Source organism: Sparus aurata, chromosome 9, assembly GCF_900880675.1.
Source record: "Sparus aurata chromosome 9, fSpaAur1.1, whole genome shotgun sequence".
Lineage (NCBI taxonomy): Eukaryota > Metazoa > Chordata > Actinopteri > Spariformes > Sparidae > Sparus > Sparus aurata.
In genome coordinates, this window is record NC_044195.1 from 15,508,776 (window position 1) to 15,526,641 (window position 17,866).

The 17,866-nt window shown below is 46.3% G+C and overlaps 1 protein-coding gene across 1 annotated transcript; it reads left to right on the forward strand.

Annotated features, from left to right (window-relative positions):
• The first annotated feature begins 360 nt into the window (after positions 1 to 360).
• Positions 361 to 15,228, forward strand: irs2b (insulin receptor substrate 2b). The gene is made up of 2 exons (XM_030429565.1): positions 361 to 4,114; positions 12,799 to 15,228. The coding sequence occupies exons 1-2, from the start codon at positions 796 to 798 to the stop codon at positions 12,801 to 12,803; spliced, it is 3,324 nt and encodes a 1,107-aa protein (XP_030285425.1). The 5' UTR covers positions 361 to 795; the 3' UTR covers positions 12,804 to 15,228.
• The last annotated feature ends 2,638 nt before the right edge of the window (positions 15,229 to 17,866 follow it).

Sequence of the window (17,866 nt, forward strand, 5' to 3'; positions counted from 1 at the left end):
TAAAAATAATAAAAACGACAGCATCTTAATAAAAGACTGGATAGACTCGACGCGTCTTGGGTACTATCTATTCTAGTGTTGTTTTATAATCCACCTCAGCTCCTGAAATGACGCACACTTAGGCTTTATAGGTCAGGAGCATCATGGTTTAAAAAAAAAAAAAAAACCCAAAACATATATATTTAGATTGATGAAAACTCCACACCAGTCAAAATGTTGGACCACAGAAGCAGAGCTGCTATAAATAAATAATAATAAAATAAAAAATAAAAAAAGCTCCGGTCCTGACTGACTACGCGCAAATGAGTCGGAAGAGGGCAGAGTGATAGTAGGAGGGCTTTCTCCCTCTCCCTCCTCTACGCAGGGCCACCTCACTCCGGCATTCATCCCGTTTCCACCAATAAGCCCAATGAGCTGAGCGCGCACCGCCCACTGTCGGTGTGTGTATTTTTTTTTCCCTTCTTCTCCTTTCCCCTCGTTTTGTTTTTTTTAAACCAGAGCTGGATGTGTAGATCGTCACATGTTTGTTCCCCCCCACTTCCACCACCACCACCGCCACCTCCTCCTGCTCCTCAGTCCGGACACCAGCAGCAGACATGTGTTATTTATCGCTCAGCTCTGGGAGAAGACGAACGCACACGCTCCGCCGGCTCTGGAAATAAGGAGGGATTACGAGCGAGTGCGTCGGTTGTTTTTTTCTCTCCTTCTTCTTCTTCTTTTTCTTCTGGCAACTCGAGGAAAAAGGGGATACGGAAAGAAGCAAAGCATTGTGTCTGAGAGGCGACGGGCACGAGAATGGCGAGTCCGCCACACACGGGAGAGCAGCCGCCGTCTCCAGCTACTACGAGCAGCGCGAACAACAGCAGCAGCAGCAGCAGCGTGAAGAAGTGCGGCTACCTGAAGAAGCAGAAACACGGACACAAGCGCTTCTTCGTGCTGAGGGAGCCGAGCGAAGGTTTCCCTGCGCGGCTGGAGTACTACGAGAGCGAGAAGAAATGGAAAAACAAATCGGCCGCGAAGAGAGTTATCCCCCTGGACTGCTGCCTCAACATCAACAAGAGAGCGGACGCGAAGCACAAATATCTCATCGCTCTCTACACCAAGGACGAGTACTTCGCCGTGGCGGCGGAACACGAGCAGGAGCAGGAGAGCTGGTACCGGGTGCTGACGGATTTAATGGCAGAGGGGAAAGTGTACGACGGCTCAGCCTCCAACTCTGCGTCCTCGCTGGTTGGCTTCGACGAGGCGAGCTACGGTGTGATAACGCCGGTTGCCGCCGCCTACAAGGAGGTATGGCAAGTCAACCTGAAATCCAAAGGCCTGGGTCAGAGCAGGAACCTGACCGGGGTGTACAGGCTCTGTCTCTCCAGCCGGACTATCAGCTTTGTCAAGCTGAACACAGAGGTCGCCTCCGTCATCTTACAGCTGATGAATATCCGGAGGTGCGGCCACTCTGACAGCTTTTTCTTCATCGAAGTTGGTCGATCTGCAGCCACGGGGCCGGGGGAGCTGTGGATGCAGGCTGATGACTCTGTGGTGGCGCAAAACATCCACGAAACTATCCTGGAAGCGATGAAAGCCATGAAGGAGCTGTCGGAGTTCCGTCCGCGCAGCAAAAGCCAGTCATCCGGCACAAACCCCATCTCGGTGCCGACGCGGCGGCACCTGAACAATCTCCCCCCCAGCCAGACCGGGCTCCCCCGCCGGTCGCGCACTGACAGCATGGCTGCGAGCTCTCCGGTGAGCAAATTCTCCTCCTGTCGAATACGCACGGCCAGCGAGGGCGACGGTACCATGACACGCCCCATGTCAGTGACCGGCAGCCCCCTGAGCCCGGGGGTCCACAGGACCCTGCTGAGCAGATCTCACACCATCACAACAAGACCTTGTCGGACATTTGAATCTTCTTCCCTCCAGCACAGTAAGTCCATGTCTATGCCCCTGTCTCGTTCCCCGCCCATGGCCACCCCCAGCCCAGGGAATCTGTCCTCATGTCCAGACAGCAGTGCTCCTCGCCCCTCCAGCTGCAGTGCCTCTTTCTCAGGCTCCCCCAGTGATGCTGGGTTTATATCATGTGAGGAGTATGGCTCCAGCCCTGCGGACGCCAGAGACCTGAGGCTACCACTCACCCTCCGCAGCAACACTCCTGAGTCTGTCAGAGCTGACACTCCCCCCTCCCGGGACAGCAGTGAGCTGGAGGGCTACATGGTGATGGAGCGTCGACGGTTACCGGAGCTCGACAAGGCTTATCGAAAGCGCACATACTCCCTTACTACACCCCGTCAGCACAGGGGTCCCCCCCAAGTTTCTTCAGCCTCTCTGGATGAGTATACTCTGATGAGGGCTACCTACAACAATGGAAGCCAGTCTTCTCGCAGGGCTCACACCGCCTCACCTAAAGGGACCTATCCTGAGGATTACAGGGACGTTCAGATCGGCGGTGACAGTGGCTACATGCCCATGATGCCAGGTGTGGCATCTCAGACACTGGGGTCCAAGGATGACCCCTACATGCCCATGAGCCCCATGTGTGTTTCTGCTCCAAAGCAGATCATCAACCCCCGTTCACACCCCTCTTCAGTGGGGCAGGCCTTACGCACAGACTCCCCTGGGAGCGTCTCTCTGGAGGACAGTGGCTACATGCGGATGTGGTGCGGAACCAAGATGTCAGTGGAGAGCACAGATGGAAAGCTCGCAAATGGCGAGTACCTGAACATGTCTCCTGTTGACCCCCTAGTGTCTCTCACACCCCCGGACTACATCCTCAGTCCTCTAGCAGGGGATCCCCACTCCCACCCCCTTCACAGACAGCCTTATTCATACAGCTCTCTACCACGCTCACTTAAAGGCCAGTTGCAGCGCAACGGGTCCTCAGACACAGACCAGTATGTGGTGATGAGTTTACAGAGACAGCGGATAGAAGAGGAGTCCAACTATTGTCCTGTCTCTCCCGGAGACTCTGTTGCCAGCAGCTCTCCGGGGACACCGGGCACCCCATCCTCTGCCCAATCTCCTCTCAGACTGGCTTGGAAAGATGGCGGTCTGGTACACCGGAGTAGGGTGTGTCGACCCACCCGCCTGGCTCTGGAATCTCTCAGAACACTTCCATGTATGAGCGAACACCCCCTTCCCTCAGAGCCACGCAGCCCTGGAGAGTACATCAACATAGACTTCAGTATTGCTACCCACGACCGGCTGGCATCCACAGTGTCGGAGAGCTCTGAGTCCTCAGACTATGCTAATGTTGACCTCAGCTCCCCGGGTCACCTTGGCTCACACCAAGCTGGGGGTTCCCCCTCTGCAGGGTGCCTAAACCACACGCCTGAAGTGTTGACTCGCCCTGGTCTGGTGAACACCCAGCAGAACACACAGAGAGGCGATGAGGAAGAGGAGATAAAAAGCACAGAGGGACAGATAGAGGAGCGGGGGATGGTAGAGGAATATCCTCTCCGACAGCAGGTGAGCCTGGTGTGTCAGCCTGCTTTAGTCAAGGATGAGTACACTGAGATGACTTTCAGTCCTCCCACCCCTCTACCTGCTCTCTGCACCACTGATGCTGCTCCCCTCCCCACCAGCCCCACCGCCTGTGTGCAGAGACTCAGCCTGGAGAGCAGCATATCAGACGGGGTGCCCCCTGTGCCATTGGACTCTTTCCTCCTGGGCGGTCCTTCGTTATCTGTCACCCTCGTGGATCCGCACAGCGGGGCCAAAGTGATCCGGGCTGACCCTCAGGGGCGTAGGCGGCACAGCTCTGAGACATTCTCCTCTACCACCACTGTCACACCCGTGTGCCCATCCTTTGCCCACGACACCAAACGGCACAGCTCTGCCTCTGTGGAGAATGTATCACACACTGTCTGCAGCTCTGAGGGACCCGATGAGGACTACGGCAGCAACAGCCCCATGTGCCGGGAGATGTCAGCTGGTTATCAAAATGGACTTAACTACATTGCCTTAAACTTGATGGAGGGAAACCTTGGAGGGTGCAGGTTAGGGGACTGTGATGGACTCTTGAGGTTCAAGACAGCCTGTGGCTGCAAGGGGGGCATGAACGGTTTCAACACCAGCCCGTACGCCAGCCTGGGATTCAAAGAGACTGCTGCTGCTGTGAAAGGTGAGCATTTCCATACATGGCACACACACTCATTCATGCAGTATGTTTTCATTCATGAAGGGAGTAGTGCCAGGCCTTGAGTAGGAGAGAGATCCGCCTCAGTGCTACTTTATCCTCTGCAGAGATAGGCCAGTCGTTGCTAAGCAACGCTTCTGAGCTAGTTTTCATTCCAAAAAATGAGAGTAATGATAATCTGTCAGGGAGCATGCTGGAAAAAACTGCCTCATTCATTCTGTGTCTGCGGTGGAGCCCGTGTGTTTAACACTCACTTTGGATTTAACCCACAGTGTTTGTTGTTTGTCTTGACAGTGGTGTCACAACACTGTCATTTCTTATTAACCTAAATGTCACACTATTCTCGTAGTTAAAGAAGCACTTAGCAGTTTTGGGGAAGAAGAGAAAGATTTTCATTGACTGATATTTTAGATTTTTATTATGTCTAAACAACTACATAAACAAACTCTTTGTTTCACAACTGAATAAACCAAATAAACAAACTGATCTAAAAAGGACAACACAATTACATACGGTTTTACTTAGTTTTTTATGTGGCGGACCCTGCCTCCTTCCTAGCTTCATACAGTGTTCTGGGACTTTATTGTCCTCTGAGAACAGCTTGTTTATTCACTTATGGAAAAGATAACATTTCTGAGATTGTATTCTAACCTCATTAATATAGTAAATAATAAAATTCCAAGTTTGAATTTCTTCTCCAAAACTACACACTGCCCCTTTTTAATATCTGTGATTCCAAAATTAGAGTTAAAGCAACTGATCACCTCTACGGTCTGGCAAACAACAAGGTTGATATGCAGGTTGACGTAGCAAACGGCTTGAACAGGTTACATACTGATACGTACGTGTGTGTGTGTGTGTTTTGTGTGTAAGAAGGGTTTTCAGTCAGTAAAAGCAGCCTACAGGAGCCGAGGGAAGTAAAGCTGTTATGAACTTTGCTGATGGGTGTAGGCTGTGATGTTTAGATAGGATTAGTCACCTACTCGTCACGCCCATGACACATCGACAAATCCCAAGGCTGTTCAGTGCTGAGGAGGGCTGTTTACTGGATCTTTGATGTGCTTCAAACCGCGCACACACACACACACACACACACACACACACACACACACACACACACACACACACACACACACACACACACACACACACACACATTAGAGCAGCAGCAGCAGCACCGGAAAAAGGAGCCTGACTGCTTCCAAGTGAAAGCTTGGAAATAAAACTCTTTGCCGGCTCCTCTGGAATCTTCAACTGTAGATCTCCTCAAAGGGAAACGGCAACTGGAAGAGATTTTATTTTGCAAGCGTCTTATTTTGAAACGGTTTGTTATATCTCAGTGTGGCCGACTTCACACTGCTGTTGTGTGTCTGTGTGAATGGTCCGCTCCGGTCTTCCCCTCAGTGACGCAGTTTTATACCACGTCAGTATTTCAAAAAACATCTCGTCTGACCCAGTGACGCATGCAGCGCTACACATTATGCGCATGGGGCAGAAGATAGATTAAAAAAAAACATGTTTATGGTTATATTTTATGTAACACATTGTACTGTAGATTTTATAAGGCTGGTGTGTGTGTGTGTGTGTGTGAATGAGCCATGAATCGTTCTGACTAGGTGTCATTGTGGGAGGGAACCGTTGTCATCATAATATTACCTTTCACCTCATTTTGTTTGGTTGCATCAGTGGCTTTTCATGCATCTCTAAAAGGCAGGGATTATTTACAGGGAGAGATGACCTGGCAGGGGCATGTCAGAAGTCGCCGTTGTTTGAAAAGAAAACACTCAGTTTCGGGATCACAGTGAGTCAGGATTCAGTGTTCCTGATAGTGAAATGCAAGAGTTTAATTGCTGTTTGTGGTTTCACAAGCAAGTTGTCTCTCTTTGTCTCCGTCTCCGCTGGCTCTCAAGCTGCGAGCGCAGCCAGCACCGGGCTCGGTGCGAGTCATCGGGTTCCCCAGAAAAACAAGTGAGTCAGTTGTTTATCAATTGTCAGGTACTGGGTTTCAGGACAGGAATGCAGTCAGTGTGCAAAGGTTGGTGGGAGGGGTGAATGCTCACTTGTTTTTCTAACCTGGTGGGACGAACTCAGAGAGGGGGGATCGGAGGAATCTTGTCTTATTTTTTTTCCCTAGACTGTGAACAACTGCACAAACACACTAATGACACACTTTTACAAAAGAGTGGATGCTTTTATGAAGACATGTGACTTTTACCAGACACACACACACGTGCACCCTCGGCACCTATTGTCGCATCACTTCATTGTGTCCTGGGGCTTTTGTGTCCCAAATATTGAATTTTGCACTTCAGCCGAGACCAAGGCTACGAGAGCGGAGGTGTGAGGAACAATGGCGAAGGATGGATGACTTGTTTTGTTTTTTCACGTACAACAAAATAGACAATTTGAGCTGTTGAGTGAAGGGAGGGGAGGGAGAGAGAGAGTGAGGGGGAGGAACGGAGGAGATCAGTGTCGTTCCTGGAGTCTGCCTTTGCTACTGTATCTCGGTTATATAAGCACTTCCTGACAAACAAACGTCCTTGTACATAATAGTGAATGACTCCGCTCTGATAAGGGAATGTGACCAGTCTGGCAAGTCATTGATACTTTCTTCAAAATCCAAAAACACCTCTGTCGCTTGTGTCTGTGTCTCTGTGGCAAGAGGTCACGGCTGTTTACTACAAGAGGACACAGGCTCCACCACATTCTCTGGTTATCACAGATTGAACTGTAGTTTGCATTCCACGCGGTGCATCAATCTGAAACGCAGGTACAGCAAATTGGGAAATGAGAACACCTGTGCACCTTTGGCATGTGAAGTTAATGGAGGGAGCGAGACATTGCTCCCTCAGCTCAACAAACATGTGAGCATATCCTGCCTCACGGAGGTTTTCATGTGGCCCAGCGGGGTCCGCTAGTTGAGAGGTTACACTGTTGTTGTTTGGTTCCTTGGCCCTGACATCATGTGTAGGCAGAGGGGAGGTGATGGGGCAGAGGAGGGGGCTGTTTAGCTTTCAGTGCACGCCTTCAGGCTTTGAGGACAATGTCGGTGTCTTGACCTTTGAACTCCCACTATGTGTGTGAGAGACTCAGAGGAGGGGGGGTCCTGCCATGGGGCAGTTCAAGAGATCCACAAACCTCTTTATGTGCTATTAATACAACTCTCTGCTCACATTCTTTGACTGTTGTTGTCTTACCTCTCCTTTAAGAGTACGTCTATCCTTCCACTTCTCTTTTCTAGATGCAAGCTTCTCCCTCCTCCCACCTATCATCTGCATTTTCCACTTCTGTCCCCTGTAGCAACAACTAACTAATATCAGGTATCGTTTATTAAAGGTGCGATATGTACGATTTTTAGTTGAAAGCATTTTCACCATTGTTTAAACCAAACAGCTATTTGATTTATCAAGAAAATAATCGACAGTGAAATAATCGACATACAATCTCCATGCCTTTCATTGGTAATCTCAGACTGGACCCCCCCCAACACCACCACCACCACCACCCAAACACACATTTCCACTTTGTGTGTGTGGCTTCCTGTCCTGTGTGCGTACACACACACAGGCATCAGCAGATGGTGGCGGGGGGGGGTGGGGTTGTCAGGGGTTTTGCACCTGCCCCGCCAAGCAGTGCTCACTGGTTATCTGGCCCGTCAGAGGAGAGTGACAATACGCTAATGACTGGCCACCATCTGCCACAACAACAACAAGGAGAAGCCATGCACCAACTAAAAAAAAAAAAAAAACTCCATCCCCCCGCTCCTCCTCCTCTTTCTCCTCCTCCTCCTTCCTCCTCCCCTGTTTCCCCTCCTCTTCTCTCCAGGCATTGGTTTGTGTTTTCCAGAAATCATGTGATTCAACTCCCCCATCCAACACCCCCACCTCCACCCCCTGCACACACACCTTCTCCTCTCCACACCAGTGCGTTCGATGCCTTGAGTTTTTTTTTCCTGTTGTTAGCTGACCTCGGTGGAATGCCTCTGATTGGCTTTTCACACCAGAGGAGGCCATGGAGGATAGTCTTAACGATGCATTAAACAATTAGATAATCATATCTGATCAGAGGCACTAACAAGGCTCACACTCCCCCCCCGCTTGGTTTTATCTCCCACTGCAAACAGCAACTAACGGACAACTAATGGTTTGAAGGATTGATCCGAAATGTCTGGAGGTGCACTGGTTAGTCGATCGACAGGAAATTAATCAGCAGTTGTTTGATAGTAAATTACTGGAAATGAGAATGATAATAGCGGCTGAGAATAAGAGAATAGTCTGAAATAAGAGAATCAAGCACCCGAAGCTAACCAATAATCTCTTTACTACAGCATGGTCCTGCAAAGAGAGGCGTTCAGGATTTATATTTTTTGTGCAAATATTGTCATTGTATATATGATATAAAAGAAAAAGTGCACTTCTCTAGTTAAAGGGGCACTATGCAGTTTTGGAGAATAAATTCCAACTCAAAATGTTACAATATTAATAAGGTGATCATACAAACTTAGAAATAATTAACTACATGAACAAGCTGTTCTCAAGCTGGTGTTTGAAGCTAGAAAGGTGGCAGGGTCCGCCACATATAAACAAAGTAAAACAGTATGAAGCTGTTTTGTCCTTCTAAGGTCAGTTTGTTTATTCAGTCATGGAAACAAAGTGAGTTTGTTTATTTAGTTTTCTTAGGTATTAATAAATCTTACTAATCTTTTCTCCAAAACTACACAGTGCATCTTTAACTACCATGCTCAAACATTCCAGGTTTTACTTTTGCAGCCTATTTTAAGCCTAGAACATTCAACTATGTCTCAACTCAATTATTTCATTAGATAGAGCGTTTTGAGGAACATAAAGTCTTTGTCCTCACCTGTCCAGCGCACCCCTACCCACACACACACACACACACACACACACACACACACACACACACACACACACACACTGTGCTCCTAGCCGTCTGATACATAACTCTTTGAGTAAAGTAGGACGGGATGTTCCAGCGTTAGATAAAAACAAAGTCAGCCTACCATCTCCTCAATTTAGCTTGGAGGTAAGAAGGATTACTTTCACTTCAGGATTGTTGAGTAGCTTGTTTTGTCTGGAGGTAGAAGAAGAGATAGAGCTTCTGTGTGTGTGTGACACGAGGGCACACGCCACGTAGAGTGGTACATGCTAGGCCTGTCATGACAACCATTTTTCATGGTTGATACATTGGCCAATATATAATTGCTATAAATTGGATTATTGACATTTTAAGACCATTTTACCCGAACTGATGAAAGGTGCAATCAATTACATCAAAGACATCTTTGTATTGTGTTGAAAAAATATCTAGGGAAGTTAACATACTAACGAGCTAGCCACGCATGTTCTTTTTCATAGTATCACTCCAAAGTCCCGGACCGGACCGCCAGCTGCACGGCTAACTTGGATAACTGAGCAAACTAGGTAGCGGCAGCTACAGTTGGCAGGAGTTATATGCTGCCCCTATTTGTATGAATTCATTAAGTGGCCAATTCTGACATATTGAACCTTCAATTGATTATCAAAATAGTTAGCAGTTGATTTAAATAAAGAGCAATGAACTTTTAAGTCTTCATTTTGAGACTCCAAAACTATTAATGAAATGAAGAAAAAAGGCTTAAGTGCTGCGTGCTAGTTATTCTGGCATTATGTTTACTAAAATATTATTGACTTATGCACATATATCGACATATATGGTAAGATAACATATGTGCTATAAGCTGATGATGCTACTATCATGACAAAACCAGTGTTTACACACACCAGGTCAGCTCAGTTCACTGGCCTTTTTAATTCATTAACATTAAACATCTCTTTGTCTCTCTTTGGACTTGCATGCTGTGTTAATGCTCCTCTGTAGAGGTGTGTTGAAAAGTTAAGCACAGGCTTACACTGTTGCTTAGGATGCTTTCTTTGTCAGAGATTTGATGTGTGTTTTACACTGTTGGTCAGACTAAACAAAACTTTGTAATTAGCCACTCTTTCCGAGCCAAAGTTGACCAACATTTTATAGGCCAATGGTCATGCAATGAAAATCATCCTTAGTTGCAGCTGTTGATGCTTCAGAAGTTTTGTTTTGAGTCAAAAGCCACACAGTTTAGAAGATTTACAAACTGAAAAGAATGGAAGAGAATGATGATGTTAGAACTGGAATATATGTAAGAGTGATTCAGCCGGCAAACAGGGTTAGCGGCGGTTATTGTTGTTTTGTCAGACGGACGTGTGGGAGGTCAGAGGTGAGGAGTCAGTCAGTCAGTCAGTGTTTGTTTGCTGGAGTCGCCGCTGTAGATCAGGGAGGAGCCGGCGGGGCAGGAATGTAAACAGAGCAGATCTGAGCCTGCTGATCTCCACCTGTCAGGAGGAGGCAAACCTGCTTACAACATCAGCTGTGCTGTTTGCAGAAGCTTGTGTGCAGCTGATGGTCCTCTTCATTTTCAGAAATACAGTTAGAGTGGTACCTCCCGCTGAAAGCCCATTCATTTAGCTCCGCAGCCGCACGGAGCCACTCGAGCTGAGCAGGCGGTGCATCGACAGACATGGCGACGTGTTTACTCTGCTTCTGAAGCACCAGAGAGGAGCCTACTAATACATGCCTGTGTGTGTGTGTGTGTGTGTGTGTGTGGTAGCCCTGAATGGAGCACAGCTAAATTTAGCCTCCGAAAACTAAATAAATAATGAACAAAGAGCTTGGGTGTGTGTGTGTTGGTTAGGACAGGGGGCACAGACACGGGTTGTTGGGAGGGGTGTGTGTGTGTGTTCCAAAAATGGGAGGGGTCGGGGCCATTGGGTTCATTCCCCTCGCTGGACCTCTGTCCCCTTCTCTCAATAACCCCCCTCCCCCACTCTCTGTCTCTCCCCCAAATCTCCCTGCCCACCCACACATTTCTCCGATCAGCATGTGTTTGAATAGTGGGTCCCTAAACGCTGCGTTGTCCTAAAGCAACCATTGTTCATGCAATATAATCTTTTCCGTGAGTGTGTGTTTGTGTACATGACTACACCTGGTTGCTAATCGGAGCTGTGAGTGATTCAACCCTCCTTCCCGGCAGATCGCAGTCATTCTCACCCAAGTGTCTGCCTCTACAGGCCGCTGGCCCAGCCCCCTCCAGAAACGCACACAAACACACACTCAGATTGTTCAGGACCGTCGGTCCCATGACCTCACTGCATTCCCTTTCCTCTCTGTCAGGTTGATTCTGTTACCGTGGTTTTTCCACTTCCCCACCTCAGTGTTTTCTCCCTTCTCCGACTCATCGATGATTTTATTTTTAGTCCCATAGTTTTGCCTCTCCGACATGCCCGAGTGTCAGCCTCTCCAACGATGCTCTCAGATGTTTTGGTCATCACAACTTCAGATTTGACATCAGCCTATGATTTTCTTGTACAACGTGCATGTGTAGGGCAAAGAGAGAAAACAGACGTGTGTGTGTGTGTGTGTGTGTGTGTGTACGTGTGTTTATGGTGGGAGTAGTTGAGGAGGGGGCTACAGCTCGGACTGAATGAAAGGTTTGTTTTAGAGAATGACGATCACATCCAGCTTTGTGAAAACGGCTCTTGTTCGCGGCAGGGGGAGAGGAGACAGCGAGCAAGGGAAGAAATGCCGCCGCGCAAAAGAGGCTGTGTGTGTGTGTGTGTGTGTGTGTGTGTGTCTGTGTGTGTGTGTGTGTCTGTGTGTGTGTGTGTGTGTGTGTGTGTGTGTCAGCCGAGACTTCCGCTCCCATCTGATAGCTCTGCATGCAAATGAAACCTCACAAACAAGTACAGCGGGGCAAGGGTCAGCACAGCTTTCCACTGGGAGAAAAGCGACACTCTGAAGACTCTGGGTTGTTTTTATGTATGTGAGAATACACAGCTGCAGTGTGTGTGTGTGTGTGTGTTTGTGTGTGTGTGTGTGTGTGTGTGTGTGTCGGGGGGGGAAATGTTTCAGTGGGTGTGCAATCAAGAATACCTGTGTGAATTGGCGTGTGTTGGTGTGTTTGGGTGTGTTGTTGCTGTCTCTTCTGGCGTCATTGGAGACTGCCCTGTGTCAGCTGCACAGTGCTAAATGCCACTCTGTTTTTCCCCTGCCGTGAAAGCACCTGCCACTTCAGTGTCTACCAGCCGAGGAACACACACACATACACACGCACACATACACACAAAGGCAGGCCGCTTGAAGAGCACTTATTCCTTACTTGGTCACAGAGTGGGGGTATCCGTTTGACCTCCCTCTTTTGCTCCGTCCTACAAATAAGTCACACATATTGTATGGACTTAGATGAACTTTAAAGAGGCAGTGTGTAGTTTTGGAGAAGAAATTCAAACTCAGAATTTGTAATATTTACAATATTAATGAGATAATAATACAAACTCAGAAGCATACATTTTTTCCATAACTGAATCAACATGCAAGGAAGGTGGCAGGGTACGCCACATATAAACAAAGTAAAACAGTATGGAGTTGTGTTGTCCTTTTAAAGTCAGTTTGTTTATTCAGTCGTGAAAACAAAGTGAGTTTGTTTATGTAGTTTGTTTGGCCATAAAAAGATATTTGTCATCAGATTAAAATTTCCTCCCCAAAACTACGTAATGCACCTTTAATAAGACATAAATGTAATTCAGTTGGATTCAGCTTCATGACTCACTCACTCATATTTTCTTTTCTTCTTTCAGAATGAAGGCTGACGTCTCCTCCAGCCCCCCCCCCCCCCTCTCCCTCCTGTTCCCTCAAACCTCGGCTTTTCGCTGCAGCCAAGTGACGAGGTCGCGCAGGCGACAGCTGGACCATGCGCCGCAGCCACTGTCCTTTGACCTCTCCGCCACCTTTGCGGGTCACGGGGAAGGCAATCGCCATGGCAACACAGACACTTGACCCTTGCCCCAAATCTTCCCCCTCCGCTTTTTTTCTGGGCACCAAAACATTCAGGCGCCATCTCTGCTGCTGCTGTACTAGATGACTTAAAGAATAACTTAACTCTAACTATAGATAGGTAACTATTTATCTCTGTGCGTAGGCCTGCAAAATGATCCTGCAGTATATTGTTATGTTAATTATTATTATTGTTGTCAATGCCATTCATTCACTTTCAGCTGGTTTTCTTTTGGCGTCAGCCAATAGTGGCCAGATTACTCTCACCTGAAAACCTGTGAATCAAACCTGGACAGCACACACACATGCAAAAAAAAACAACCTTTCATGCATACAGATTACATATATTTATTTATTTATCATGTATGTATGCATTTGACAAACTGTGTGTGTGTGGATTTGTATACAGATTGTACTGCAAAAAAAGAGGTGGCATTTATGAACATATTTAAAAATCAGATTTAACATTTGCATAAAAAAAGAAACCTACCTCAGCAAAAAAAAAACAGGTTGGCACTAATTCATACAGTAGAAATATATATAAAATATTTATTTTCAGAGGTGAATGTTTTTTAAATCCACCAATCCAAAGCCTTACTCTAACCATCAGCTTCTCTTGTCTGATGGACCTTTTTAAGTTTGGACCTATAAACACGCAGTATATCAAAGATTTAACCAATCATCCTACAGACCGAATGTTGACCAGAGCCAAGTGAGAGCCAGCCTCTCTGAGATTAAGTTCCTTCTCTCCCCATGTTACATTTATGACAAGATTATGTATTAAATATCCAGAGTAATATATTTATTAATGAGCCTGAGATGGACGATTCACACACGTTATAGAGCACCCAGAGGACTTTAGAGGAAAGCGTGACACTGAGTCACACATCCAAACACTGCAGCATGAACCAACTGGACCTGACCACCAGACCTGTGGCCTGTCTGAGCCCATGCCTCAGCACCTTTACACACTTTACTCTCCCGCTGTTCACCTGTGACGCCCTGCACACCCAGGTTATGTTATTATGACCTGTCACGACAAGAGACGGGGAACATGAATGTTTGAAGCTATTTATACAGAGTAACCGGACAGCTAAAGAATCTCACGTAATCCCACTTGATGCCACATTGCGGAGCTCTGTCGCGCAGGCTGGGGGCCGAGCAATGTGGCGAAACGGACAATGCGACGAGCCGCTCGATAGCTTGAATCCACTTTGAGCTTATAGAGAACCAAGCGGGACACGCCGGAGCTAATGCATGGTCTTGCACTTACAAACTTTTCAGATTGTAACACAAGACGCGTTGAATGTAGTACGTGCTATGCTCCGAGCAACAACACAACACAGCAACTGCAACAACAGCTGTGCAACATGCAGAGGTACTGAACGGAAACCACAACACCGATACAAACCAGGGGAAGTGTCTCATTATTTATCTGAATTCACTGGTACATAACCTTTGCCTATATACTGTAAATAGTGCAACGACGTTACAGAGAATTACATTTACGCTGAGAACCTCTGATAGATGTTAAGTTAAATAACTTATGTTGTTTGTACTGTACATAATATGTGTTTGAGTGAACTTTCTGATACAACAAAAGCACTAATTAAGTTATACGCTAACCAGTACGGTTTGGCTTTGATTTTCTTTTCTTTTTTTTAACTGTCATAGGATAGTGTTGTGAGACGGATGCCACTACGAGGACATTTTCTAATGCTGTAATTCTGGAAAAAAAAAAGATTTTAAGAGAAAATCATTAATACTTGACATAATTATTAATTCTTGATACTTAGGTACAACACAAATGGCATATATGCAATATTTACACTTTTGAAAATTAGTTTACAAAGATGCACCAAATGTATAAATACTGTTGATAATGTTTGTTAAACCTTAAAAATCAAACTTTTGCTGTTTGTACGTTTTTTTTCTCCCTCCTCCATATTTCAAAATGAGAACTTTTTTCTGTGTGTTTTTTGCTAATCGAGCCTCTTGATGTTTATGAGCAGTGTTTTTTGCATTTGGATAATGTTTCAAAGTTTTTATTCGGCATCTAAAGGTTCTACGATATGGGCCCTGGCTTCTCTTGCTGTGTCTTTCATTGTACATATTTCATACCTTGCATATTGTGATGCTACTAAGAGACGATAATTTAAAACTTAGTTCATTGCTTTAGATTGTATTGATTCTTTATAGACACATGCAATAAATAATGATGTTATTTAAGAAAGCCACTCGCCTCTTTCATTCTTTTTCCTTCTCTCCTCCTCGTTGCATCACAAACACCCTCAGCTATTCATCTTCCGGTTGATTGGGCTCTCGCCAGAGCAGATGTTTCAATTCACTGTCCGGCCTCTTTCATTAAGAAAAAAACCTCATTAGAAAAAGAGACGACATACCTTTGATTTCCCATGTCCCTCCTTGCTTTTAAAGCCCCCTGCTTCTCGTTGAGGAAGAGGGCATCAAGGAATGGGTGTCGGTCTTAACCTCGCGTTGCCTCCAACATTAGCATTGTTATTGTTTTTCTGTGCTTGGCTTCCAGTCCCCACCCCCAGCAGCAGTAATTAGACCAGCGTGTTGAAACAGCCCCTGCAACTGGGAGGGAATAAATAACAATGTGATAGGATTATGATTTTTCACCCTTAGCCATATGCTGTCAGATAATTCATTCTCGCGGCCCTGCTAATTAAAATGGTAATTAATGCTGGGAAGTATTTGTAATTGTCTACAACGGTGGCTAGCGGTGTGTGCTTGGATGGGAGGAGGGGCTGGCGTTCAGGTTTGGGACACGACATGTTTGTACTTAAATCCCAAGTATGTGAGCAGTTAAGATGGAGCAGGGCGGAGGAGAACAGCTGGAAAGAAAGGGGGCCGGGTTGTAGACGGGTTTGACTGACAGATGGAATGATAGCCTGAAGGTAAGGTCTCTTCCATTAGGCAAATTTGTCCCAGAAGCTAGATGGCTAATGAGTGCAAACTCCTGGACAGCAAAGTGTGACATATTCCGTAAACCAAATCTCATCTATTACTGTTCCCCACACTAATCCCACTAAAGTTTAATTAAAGCTAATTTATCTCATTAAATCGTAAAGAAGGGATATAGGACACGCTGCTGGACATTTAGTCTGTCTGAATTAAAAAAATTAAAAAACTGAATTACTGTGTGCTGACTGAGTCAAACAGAGGATGATACCTGAGCTTAGTCTGTACTTAAGAAAATGACTCACGTATATAAGATAAAACAATGCAAATTACTCTGACAGGGAGATAATGTGAACTCAGTGAACTTGCCTGCCTGTGAATATCCTCTACATGTCAGCTGTTGTGTGTGTGTGTGTGTGTGTGTTTGGGGGCGGGGGGTGCATCAGTGGATAGGTCCATACAAGCAGCATAAAGTAGCCCCTTGCCCCAGGGAGTCATCAGCCTTATGGACAGAGACCTACAGTAGCTCCACAGGAAATGGCTTCCTTCCGGAAAGCTGTCTGGGATACCGCCACTACATTAGTGGCTGTGTGTGTGTGTGTGTGTCTGTGCGTTTGCCATTTGTGGATGTCCCCCCACAACAATCGGTCCTCAGTCGGTTTGTGTGACCCGCGTCAGCTGACGTGCTTGCACATGTTTTCTGCATGATGGTGTGCACGTGGGAGGCTGAGTGCATCAGACAGAGAGAGGTTACTTTGAACAACAACAACAAAAAATAAAATACCGCAAATACACATTCTATCTCCATTGTAAACTCCACGAGGGGCCGACTTTAGATTCCCGCATACTGTGCGATAACGGCAATCTTGCAGTTTTATTGAATGTCACACTCTCAGTCTTGGTCGCTATCTGTCAGACCATACAATATCACAGAATGGGGAACAGATGAGGATGCTGTTTTTGGCTTTCAATCAGTCACTGTGAAACATGCCACCACATTTCTCCAATGATTGTAAAAAAAAAAAAATACTTAGACATCCCCTACACACATATATTAAGACATTCATGCTTGAGGCACTTGACCTTTACTTGAGTGTTTCCATTTTCTGCTAATTGACACTCCACTCCATTTTAGTGCCAGATATTGTCATTTTTACTCACTTAATTTATTTAATATCATTAGTTACTAGTTACTTTGCAGGTTACATGCTGCATCAGAGCCACAGAAGCACATATTCAAATGTGTTCACATCATCGCAATGGGGTAAAAAGACAAACAAAAGACAACAAAAAACAGAAATACGCTGAATATCGGATACAATCGTTGGCCAGGCTAAAAACTAGTCGACCCATATGCATACATATATACCTTGTTACTCATTCACCCTAAGGTGTAGGGCGATGTCATAGTCCTTGTTTGGAGGTTTTTGAGATGCAGATGTCTCCGTTGCTAACTGGCTAGCTCCCTGACATTACATTTTTGTTGCTGAGTTGTGCATTACACTCCCGCATTTTGACGTATTTCACGTTGCACTCCCCACCCTCGATGACGTGACACCTTCCAACAGTGAGGCTGCTGCACTTGGTACTGCTCCTCTAATATCAGTGCAGACTGGCAGGGTAGCAGAACGGGTTGCTAATGTTAGACGAGTCTTTTTCATTTGAGGACCTGACTGTTGGTATATGAGGGTCTTGAAGGGATCTCATATGTGGCGGTTTCGTCCACTCTCCCTTGTAACTCTGTTCTGAGGGGCAAAAGTGCACTCGGAAACAAGGGTAGGGGTAAAAGCAAAAAAATGGAAGTGGGATTGAGCAAAAACTGGTGATCGTAGTTTCCTTTCCTCACAGGAGACACCCCACTCTCTGATGGCTGCATCACCAGCTGAATATTTGTATTTCATCAAACTCTGGAGTCTGGCACTGCGCAGATTCATCCATATTCAGGTT